The sequence below is a fragment of the Aptenodytes forsteri genome, unplaced genomic scaffold, assembly GCF_000699145.1.
Source record: "Aptenodytes forsteri isolate BGI_AS27 unplaced genomic scaffold, ASM69914v1 Scaffold49, whole genome shotgun sequence".
Taxonomy (NCBI): Eukaryota; Metazoa; Chordata; class Aves; order Sphenisciformes; family Spheniscidae; genus Aptenodytes; species Aptenodytes forsteri.
The window spans coordinates 6,663,000-6,673,763 of NW_008795125.1; the positions used below are offsets into that span (position 1 = coordinate 6,663,000).

At 47.2% G+C, this 10,764-nt stretch overlaps 1 protein-coding gene and 1 long non-coding RNA gene across 3 annotated transcripts; one reads left to right on the forward strand and one right to left on the reverse strand.

Annotated features, from left to right (window-relative positions):
- The first annotated feature begins 398 nt into the window (after window positions 1-398).
- TRIB1 (tribbles pseudokinase 1) lies at window positions 399-5,044 on the forward strand. Of its 2 annotated transcripts, none has more exons than XM_009277242.1 (2): window positions 399-688; window positions 2,790-5,044. In XM_009277242.1, exons 1-2 carry the CDS (start codon window positions 534-536, stop codon window positions 3,256-3,258), a joined length of 624 nt encoding a protein of 207 aa, XP_009275517.1. In that variant the 5' UTR covers window positions 399-533; the 3' UTR covers window positions 3,259-5,044. The 2 variants fall into 2 exon arrangements, with proteins under 2 accessions (XP_009275517.1, XP_019327068.1); XM_019471523.1 differs by lacking the exon at window positions 399-688 and adding an exon at window positions 1,232-2,501.
- A 1,305-nt stretch (window positions 5,045-6,349) lies between these two features.
- Window positions 6,350-8,022, reverse strand: LOC103897252. The gene is made up of 2 exons (XR_657478.1): window positions 7,733-8,022; window positions 6,350-6,799 (listed from the first exon to the last, which is right to left on the reverse strand). It is a non-coding gene; the product is annotated as an uncharacterized LOC103897252 (long non-coding RNA).
- Between the last annotated feature and the right edge of the window lie 2,742 nt (window positions 8,023-10,764).

The window sequence follows — 10,764 nt, forward strand, 5'->3', positions numbered from 1 at the left end:
GGGGGGGGGGGGGGGGGGATCCTACCGGTGTTTCTGAGCGCCGCGTAACCGCTCGACCCGGGGAGAGCCTTGCAAAACATCCTCCCGCTGCTCCCCGGTTAGAAACGCCCGGCCTGCCGCCGGTGGGGATTTTATATGCGCTGAAATAAGCTGTAACTCCGGGTTACCTCGGAGTACCTTCCCCAAAAAGCTTTGGGGGTGGTGGTTCGTTTTATTTTTTCCCCCTTTTCAATATAAAATGAACAGGAAGGGTCTCGGTAACCGCTTTGAACGGAGCTCCTGCTGAGCTCTGGCTCCCCTCCAGCTCCCTCGTCATTGTTTGGGGAGAGTTGCTACGCGAGCGGCTGTTTTCAACGCCCTTGAGAATGAATTTTGGTTTAATTTCCTCTTTACAGGTGTTCCCCCTCAAACACTACCAGGACAAGATCCGGCCTTACATTCAGCTACCGTCGCACAGAAACATCACCGGGGTTGTTGAAGTCATCCTCGGGGACACCAAGGCCTATGTGTTCTTTGAAAAGGACTTTGGGGACATGCACTCCTACGTGAGGAGCTGCAAGAGGCTGAGGGAAGAGGAGGCTGCCCGGCTGTTCAAGCAGATTGTCTCTGCTGTAGCTCACTGCCACCAGTCGGCCATCGTACTTGGTGACCTCAAGCTCAGGAAATTTGTCTTCTCTAATGAAGAAAGGTAAGCGGTTGTCACCAGCCAGCCCTGGGGTGAGTGGGGAGGGAGGAATGCCACATCCAGAGATGCAAAAAGTGTCCCAGGGAGTGGAAACAGCCATGTCAGCCAGGCATCACCTGCGAGCGATCCGAGTAGGTCCCCATCACGTGTGTGTTGTAGGTCACGGATCTAACTGGTATGTACTTACTCTTAGTTAGATCTCGACTGATGAAAGGGAGGAAGCTCGCCAGGAGCTTCCTCTCATTCAGCAAAAGTTCAGTGAAACCCACTGGTAGACAAAGGGACGATAGTTCGGGTGCTCGTTAGCGCCAGAAGATGTCATGTGTGCCACTCATTCAGTGTAAAATGAATAAAAGGCAGAGAAAAGGAGAGGAGGGAGGCTGAGGCGTTGGGCCAGGGAGAGGGAATGGCCCATCTGAGGGAGCAGGAGTTGTGAGGAGCCTGAGCCTCTGGTCCCTCCTTGTGGCTGGGACCTGACCCGTGGCAGATCCGCGGTCGGGAGAGGGGTGCTCGTGAGGGGTCTCCTCACTGAAATCCCCTGCTGATCAGGGTTACGCTGCTGCTGAAAGACCGGCTGTGTCCTTCAAGGCTTTTATCCCTCCTCCACTACCGGTGGCGGTGCTTTCCGTGCCCCCTGTTCTCGTGGATGTGGGCATGCACGGGAGGGAAGGTGGGACACAGTTAAATATTGCTTTGGGAATCCTGCACTGAAGAAAAGCACTTTGGTAAAACTTAGCCTAAAGCCTAGGTTTATAGAAAGGAGATCAAGAATCTAGTTGTTAAATTTAGATTAGGGAAATAATTCAGTATTTCCCTGGAGTGTTTGCTGCTCTTGTAGTGCCTCACCACATGTGGCAGAGCCAGAAATACATTATTAATCAGCAAAACTGATGCTGACTAGCTGCTTATCCTGTGGAAAGCTAAAAAAATAAGTAAAAGCTGTAATGGAGTTGTGCTTAATCTGATGAAACTGGAAGTAATGTTACAGAAGCAGAAGAAAACATGTTTTGGTTTTGTTTTTTTCTGTTTAACTGGGCTAATGCTTCTTCAGGATATCACTTATAAATGTGATAAGAAAATTAACCAGCACTGCCCCTCTTAAACAGAAACAACCATATGTTGACATGCAAAGAAAGTAATTCCTTTGAAGGAAACTATTGCAGCTTTTCCCGCCCATAAGAAGATGAAACATTTGTTGAAATGTTACATTGCACACAGTCTTGCTCATTTGGAAATAACGCGTTGCACAGGCGAGTGTCATGTGCATCCCATTTGGCAAGAAGAGGGTTAAGCAATGGCAGGCGGACTTGGGCTCTCCGGCACAGGTGCAGTTTCAGGGCTCCTGCAGCCAATCCCGGGCCCACGGTTCGTGTTGAGTCATATTTTCCGTTTGCAGAACCAATGGGTATTTGGCGAGGTCACGCTGAGGACAGGCTGCAGCCAATGCATCTACACCCCAGCGGGCTGCAAGGCAGTGTAGAGTCCTTCCAGGGCGAGCCGACGGCTTCCTCGCTGATGCGAAGCTCCCCTTTCCCCGCAAAATGGGAGGTCAAGGTGGACCCATCTCCACCCGGGAGGTGGTGGGTGCGGTGGTACCCTCCAGAAAGGCAAAAAGAGTAACAATTAAAAAATAAAATACAAAACTTGGGAGAGCCGATGATTCCCGCAAGCACGGAAGGGAGCTGGACTTTGTGGTTTGCAAAATCACGCAGCTGGACGCTGTTTGCTCAAAGCCTGAACCGCAAATAGCAGCGTGTACGATGCATTGTAGCCGATTAACCCCCTGCAGTTGCAGTGCAACCTGCGTAGATAGAAGGTGACTTGCTGGTGTTCCTCGAGAGCCTTCTGTGTTGTTAAAATCCCCAGTAAATGAAACAAGCAGGCATCGCTGAGTGCCTACCCGATGCACATAGCTGTGCTCCATTGCACGGGTCCAGGAGTCCAGGCAACTTCTCTGCTGCAAATTAAAAAGTGTTTCCTCTCCTTTTTATGCCTATGCGAGAAGGGGAGTGAGGATTGCTGCAGCCGGGGGGGGCTCGCCGTGCTTGCTTATGCCTGGGTGTTGCTATTTCTAACCTGTGGCTTCCTCTCCTGCCCTCCCTAGGACTCAGCTGCGGCTGGAGAGCCTGGAAGACACACACATCATCAAAGGCGAAGACGATGCGCTCTCAGACAAGCACGGCTGCCCAGCGTACGTCAGCCCTGAGATCCTAAACACAACAGGGACTTACTCTGGAAAATCGGCCGACGTGTGGAGTTTGGGAGTGATGCTCTATACCCTGTTGGTGGGACGCTATCCCTTCCATGACTCGGACCCTAGCACTCTGTTTTCCAAAATCCGGCGTGGACAGTTCTGTATTCCTGACCACGTCTCCCCCAAAGCCCGATGCCTCATCCGCAGCCTCCTGCGGCGGGAGCCCTCTGAAAGACTCACTGCTCCGGAGATCTTGCTTCACCCTTGGTTTGAGGCGGTCTTGGAGCCTGGATATACAGACCAGGAGACGGGAACTTCAGATCAAATTGTTCCAGAATACCACGGAGACAATGACGATATTAGTTCCTTCTTCTGCTAACCCCGAAATCTCAAAATCCTCCATGGTTCTCACCTCCGGCATCTTCGTAGGGCTTCATTTTTCAACGTTTGCAAACTCAACAGCATCTTAAAATGCCAGTATGGTCAGAAAAGTGACCTTGTTTAAAATAAACGCCAACCCATAGATCTCCGCTCCCTGAGCGTACTCAGAGTTTCATCCTCTTGCTCTGCTGGTAGGTCCGACCCGCTGGCCCTGGAGGACCCGGGCAGCTTTGCGAGAGCCGCCTGGCTTTTCTCCTGCCTCCCGCATTCTCCACTGGTGTAACTGGCCGCATCTTGGCTGCAGAGTCTTATGGCTGGTGAGGTGTGAGACAGAAAGGCAGCCCCTTCTGCTTTCCCACGGTGGCTACGGGGGTGCGGAGCCCTGGCCGTGATGCTTAGGGGGTGGGGGGCACGAGGCGCGCCTCTAACTGAGCACATCTGACAGAAATGCGTAAAAAGGGGAATCGACTCGGCGTGCCACACCAGCCGGCTTGCAAAGTAGCTTTCTGACTGTAAGCGCACTTTAATGAGGGAAGGAGGTCTTCACCTGCCACGGCCAGCTGCCTGCTCGCTGCTGCTCCTCCAGCTGATCTTGCTTTCAGAGGCATGAAGCTCCTAGATCCACCCGTAAGACAAACCACTGCTGTGGCTCTTTCCGAAGCAGAAACTGGTGGATCTCCCAGCTGGATCCCCTCCGATTCCATTCGCTGACCAGGAAAGCATTTTAAATAGACTTAAGCCTCGTGTTACCATGGTGTAGCCTGTATAACTTTATGCCCTCAGCGAGCTTGTCAAGTAGCAGGTCTCGTTAGCTCTGAGTGCCAAAACATATCCGTTTACCAAACCGTAACACTATCGGCTGGGGCGCCTTCCCTTGGAAAACGATAAGGGGTATCTTGTACAGTACATGTAAACACGGTTGTGTTTTCCTACAGGCTCAACTCTTAAAAACATCACATCCCCTCTCCTCTTCTCCCCTCCACTCCCCAAAAAGTTAGTCTTAAGAGTAAAATCTCCAGATGTCCTTAGTTGATTATTCAGGTATGTTGTTTGCCTCTGGCTACATTTTTTTTTTTCCCCTTAAATTTTTTTTTTTTTTGCATGATTATTCATAGTCTTTCCAATGTGCGTGGATAATGAATATATCTAAATCATTAGCTTCCTGGGTTGGGGGTAAGTAAAGCTTAGTCCTGCCTAAAATTTCTGCTTCGTTTCACATTTGTGTCCAGTGGCTTATGCAAAGAGATGTCCATTCGCCTTAGGCGAGAGCGCAGCTTCTGAAATGGCTGTGGGTGGGTAACGTACGTCCCGGACACGGCACAGTTCGAGTGAAGTCATTTTAAGGTAAACCCCCGGCAAGCTGCAGTCCCACCACGCGTTGCAAGAATACCATGTATACCTCATGGACTGTGTACTTTGTACATACCTTACTGTTTGGGGTTTTGTTTTCTTGTTTTGTTGTACTTTGTTTGTCCTAATAAGAGGTGTCGAAGAGCAATTTAATGTGAATTATTGTTGGCAATACTAACTTGACAGAATCATGAGCATTAAGAGCAGGGCACTACAGCTCTCCGTTGCACTAAACCTCTCATGATTGCTTGACATTTGTATCTGTGATACAGTTTAACCCTTCTATGAAAAACAGTACATTTGTATATATTGGTAGAAAACTCTGCCAGAAAAGCTAAAAACACTATGTCCAACTTGTAAATATGTATATGTATATGGAAACCTGGATGATAAAGTCTGACTTGTAGAAAGTTTTAATAAACTTCGTTTCATAATGTTTGTCTCCATTTCTTGCGGTGTCTTGAGGGGAATGCAGCTTGAGTATGTTTGGTTTAATCTGAAAAAATGGGGTTTGGCCTCAGAGAGGATCAGTTCATCTACAGTCCCTATGCATGCTCCATCGTGCCTGAGCTGCCGGGGTCTGAGCCCTGACTCCCCCAGCTCTAACTGGGGTTGAATCCCCATGGAGATGAGTGGGGACAGGGGATGGCTCCTGCCTCTCGGGGGGTGGGAAGGGCCTGAGATGTCCCCAGAGCTATGTGAAACGGGGTGTCCTATTCATCTGATAAACGAGGGGGAGAGGAGTCACAGCTCTGCCTCTGAACTTTAGAAACCCTATTGCCTTTCAGCACGTGCATTCATTTCCATCTGTGCCCCGTGAGGAGAAAATGCTATGGCACGGCAAGGCTGTCATCCTGCACCTGTGTGCGTGGCAATGTGATGCTCAAGCCAGTGGAAAATCACATCTCAGGTGTCTGAAAGTAAGCAGCCAGAAGCAGAGGCAGTGGTCGAGAGCATCGGCTTTAACGGGGAGCCGGAGCCAGTGGGCAGGGGCTTGACCCCGCTGCCAGGAGGCAATGCAGAGGCCACCCAGTGCTCCCTTTAAAAACGAAGGGAAAGATTATTAGAGCCGCTTTTCTTTGTGGTGAGAAGAGAGGAGTATAAATAGCAGCAGTATCAAGGTTAGAGAATGTGCTTTCCTGAAAGAGATCAAGCCACCCTTGTAATCCACCCGGAGCGGTGAGATCATCGCTCACAAGTAGGGAGGAGGAGGAAGAGAGTCTTGATTTTTATTTATACTTTGCCTCATGTTTAACTTTGTCCTTTTGCTTGAAATCTGTTCACCAGAACAACTGCTTCCAGGCAGTTCTTTGAGCAGGAGCAACTTTTAAATACACTCTGCTTTTAGAAGGAGAGTGGAAAGAGAAAAGGAGGGAATAGGGACCTGGTCAATGGTAAAGCCAAGTGCACTGACTTTAATTAGGCACCTTGACTCCCACTCTGAGAAATCAGCAATCTGTGCAGTAAGCATATTTTCTTAGCACTTGCTGAGTGAATGTCAGACACCAAAATATCTCAAGTTACTTTACTGATGTTATTCTTGAAAGACTTGTAAAAATACATGCGCCACATAGCCTGGCTGATTAAATTACCCCCTGCCCTACCATGCTTTCAGGCTTGGACAGAAGCCTGAAACAACTTAAAACAACTGCAGGAGGTTTGTGCTTTGGTGAAACCTTGAAAACTTTCAAAACACTTTTTTTTTTCCCCTGCAGTTAAGTCACCCTGAGTAGGTGAATGTGTAGGTCATCCCATGACTTTATTTCACATGCGCTACACTGTAGAGCAATTAAAATAAATGCCAAATTGTAGTAACATCTGCAAACAGCCTCTGTGTTGCTTTAGGGATTATAATGCAACATCCGTTTGTACAGCAGAATAAATTGCTATTGCTTCGTAACCCCATTGTTTGTATTATTGTATACAAAGTTTCAGAGCATGTTGAAAGAACCAGCATATTAAGTGATTAAACTTTGATGGTGGGTGTGAGAACTTTGATTTATGCAATGCATACATTTCTTTTTGAGAGAGTCATAATTTGTCTATTTTTAAATGGTCCTTTTGGATGAGGACTGTCTGAATCTCTTATGTATTTCTCAGAGCTGGTCACCATTTTCATCTTGAAGTTGCAAGATATTGCTGGCCTCTCTGAAAAGTGCTGGGAGCCTTCACTTCTCCTCTGTTTGCTGCTGAAAACACACAAAAATTGAGGTTTTTCACTACATCCTGGGCTCCATCCTAAACTGGCATCAAAACGCCTCCCAGTCAGGATAGATCTTACATCCTAGATATACATTTTTATCAAATCTTGATACTTCAGCTGCATTTTAGGCATCAGTTCAATAATTTTCTTTTTAAAGTAGCACTGCAGAATTTATAAACCAGCTTCCTCTTAAAGCGCCAGGTAAAATAGCCAGCTCAGCAAGCTCAGGTTTAAGGTCAACATCTCTTTGCCAAGCAGATGATACTGCTGAGGTTATTTGCAGTTAATTAAGAAGGACTGGTAGAGGTGCAGTTCTACCTACGCTAAAAAGTGCCCTGATTTTAGGAGAACACCTTCAAGTCAGTCAAAGGCACTTAGAATCAATGTATTATTTATGAAAGAAAAGGGGGAAAAGAGCAATTTTTTATAAAGATGTGCAAGACAAAGATTCATCGTGCTTGTAAAGCCTGTGCATGCTTTAAACAGCTCTAGCTGTTTTAATGCACTGAGGGTAGGCTTCTCTAGCTGTTTTAATGCACTGAGGGTAGGCCTGAGAGATAACTTGAAAAACACATTTTATTCAATCAGTACTGAGTGCATTCTGTCAAGCAAATCTCTTCAGATTATCTCTTTATACAAAAGCAGGGTTTTTTCCCACTTTTTTTCATGCTATTGCATTCTGTCAGGGAAAAAACCCAACGTTTAGCATTATGGCACTGCACAGATTTAGCAGCACAAAGAAATATCCTATGCAAATGCTCCTTACAAATATAATGTTTTCCTAGTGAGCATTGAGAAGAATAGCTTGACATGTAACCACAGTTTGAATTAATCCCTTGCAAAAAATGGCTTTGTTAAATGCAACGTCTCTCAGAACTATTGTTGGTAAAAGTACCGTGAAATTTGCAACAGTTCTTACCATCATCCTCCATGACTTGCAACATCCCGGTCTCCAGGTGAAATCCAGAGTTCAGATTTCAGCCAGGGTCAATTTTTATTGCAGCAAAACGACAAATCCTTCAGGATATGAGTTCACAGCAGGAACATTTTTTAATTTTTTTTATGAAGCCAGCTATTTAGAAAATGCCTTAAAGAAAACTCATTAGTTTTCATTGCACTGTATGTATTTATTTACGGTATTTAACCAGCTAAACAAGCTAATGTGCAGCACTTCATTTCCTAATTTGGCTTTGAAGGCAGAGCAGCAGAAGTATCAATTACATTCTGTCAAACGCAAACATTAACATAACTGTATGAAGCAATCATGTTTCTAACAACAGCAAGCACTGCCCAGAGGACCAAAATAAATAAAATTCATAGAGCAAGAGGTAACGCTTTTCTTTACGGCAGGATTAGGGCTGGCGAGCGCCCGTGCGCTTTTCTCTCAAGGGACGTTTGTCTTGCAGGGCTGCGGAGGCAGCTCCGGCACCGAAATGCAGGTGATTAATAAGGCACTTGCTCACCGAGGGCACGGTCTCATCACAGCGGGTGTGGATTTCTGCATGCAACTCCCACTGTTATTAATGGTTAATTAATGTGTAATTTGCAGAAAGAGATGAAACTGGGACCTCGGCGGTGTGTTGTGAGCACACATGCGGGCTTATCATTCAAAGAAATATCAGGGTGACACGAAGGGTGGATGACAGAAAATAAGTGCAGCATGAATCAGCTGCCCCGTGTTTATCATACGGCGCTGTTGTGGGAAAACATTCACCTCCACCGACTACCGTCTCCTGCCAACAACAAAAGTCAAGTTTGATAAATTATTCGTGGAGATATTCTCAGTGGCTTTGCTTAGATTTTACTCTTCTTGCGCAAATTGCAGATTAGGAAAGGATTAAGTAACAACAGTGTGGCTAAAGTATTACACATCGCACTGGCGATTAGCCAAAGAATGCAGCATGCAAAAGCTGACATTGCCTAAGAAATCAAATATAGCTCCAGTCACCGCAGAAAATGACTCTTCCCCACCACCTAAGGTAGTTGCTCAGTTTCTCCAGTGTCACCCAGTGTCTTGCACCAGCAAATTGTTCATTACAGGGCTTTTTTTTTTCCTTTTCATTTTTTTTTCTTTTCTTAACTTCCAGGTAGTGACAAAGCCATAAACATTTAGATGAATCACGGAAACCATAAATGTAATTGAGTGTAAAGCCGTTGTTGGGCCTTGTGATAACATCCCTGTCAAGTCTCTACTTGTCAGATTCGTAATCTCGCTGAGGTTCAAATACTGCAAGTTTTCTTTGCTGTGTTAGCAACTGGGGGCAAAGTATCAACATAATTTGGGGCAAAAGGCTGTGCAAGATTCTCAAGCCCAATGACAATGACTTTGCAGATGGGCAGTGGGATGCCTGGTGTGAGTAAGTGTTTCCTCCAGTGAGTAAAGGCGGCAGAATAAGGCTCACAAAGGTCAGCCGGCAGCCTTCGTTGCAAAGCAGGGGGGCAACGGCTCTCAAACCCCAGGCAAAAGGGTAAAACCAACCCTGGTGCTTGTGTGAAATTTTTGGCTGACAAGCATGGTGGTGAACCCTGCTCTTCCCCACCCTTGTGCCCATGCTTAAGCTGCCTGGATCTGGGCGAAGGCAGGATGCTCTCAGGCCAACAGGTCCACCCGGCCCCAGGAGAAGCACCGTCAGATGCCTATAGATGTGCATGGGAGCAGGGCAGGTGTGCGTTGGGCTCCCCCTGTGAGGTCCCCCCTGCAGCACAGGGACACAGTACTTAAAGGGGACCTACAGGAAAAATGGAGAGGGACTCTTTAACAGGGAGTGTAGTGATAGGATGAGGGATAATGGTTTTAAACTGAAAGAGGGTAGATTTAGAGTAGATATTAGGAAGAAATTCTTTACTGTGAGGGTGGTGAGACAGCAGAACAGGTTGCCCAGAGAAGTTGTGGATGCCCCTTTACTGGAAGTGTTCAAGGTCAGGTTGGAGGGGGCTCTGAGCAACCTGATCTAGTTGAAGATGTCCCTGCCCACAGCAGGGGGGTTGGACTAGATGACCTTTAAGGTCCCTTCCAACCCAAACCATTCTATGATTCTATGATGCCGTGGCCCACTGATGCTCTCCTTGGTGTTTAACCATCCTCCGAGGACCTTCCTACCAAACAGTTGCTTGGCTGCCTTTGACCCTACCTGTACTTTGGGCTCTCGAAATCCTGTGGCAGTGAATTCCAGAGCAGAGCTTGGCACTGCTCCATTAAATTACCTTGCTTGGAAAGGGGATATGCTCCAAAACACAAGAATACAACTGGAACCACTGAAGAGAACCGACTGGCCCAGTTTTGGAGGGACTTCGTGCTGCCCTCGCTCCCTGTGGGGACCGGAGGCAATGCAGAATGGCCATGCTCTGTGCAGGGCAGCAGCCTTCGGAGGCGGCCATGGTGAACGGGGCTACAGGGACTTGAGCCCAGTGGGCAGGAAGGCTTAATCAGTGAACTCATGGGATTTTTTTATCACGAGTCTTGTGATCCTTAATATGTAAGAGCCTTGTCTGCTGAAGTTAATGATCTCCAGGAGATTTCAAACTTTCATGTGCGGAAGAACAAGCAAGTGTCCGGTCCTTGCTGTTGCAGAGGGATTTGAAAGGATGTGTCCTGTGAACTCTTTGGACTATTCCCCACTCGTCACCGGTGTCCCAGCCAGATGCTCCGTGCTGCAAAGGCATGCTTGACTGGCTGCCTCATTACAGCAGGCAGAGCTTTGTCCTTTTATCTGAGCAGCTGGCAAAACAATAAATTAAAAAATAAGGCAAAGTCAGCAAATATTTTTCTTTCCACATGCGCGAGGTTAGAGGAACTACTCCCCCTCCTCCAGAATGATTTCCTGACTTGGTAACATTTTTCTCAATCTCCTCTTCTTCTTTTTCTCCAGGCGCATGGGGAAAAGCAGGATTTGTGGTTCGGCTGGAGGGGGAGCACCTTTTCGTGCTGTGCTGTGGCCCAAGCGCTTCATG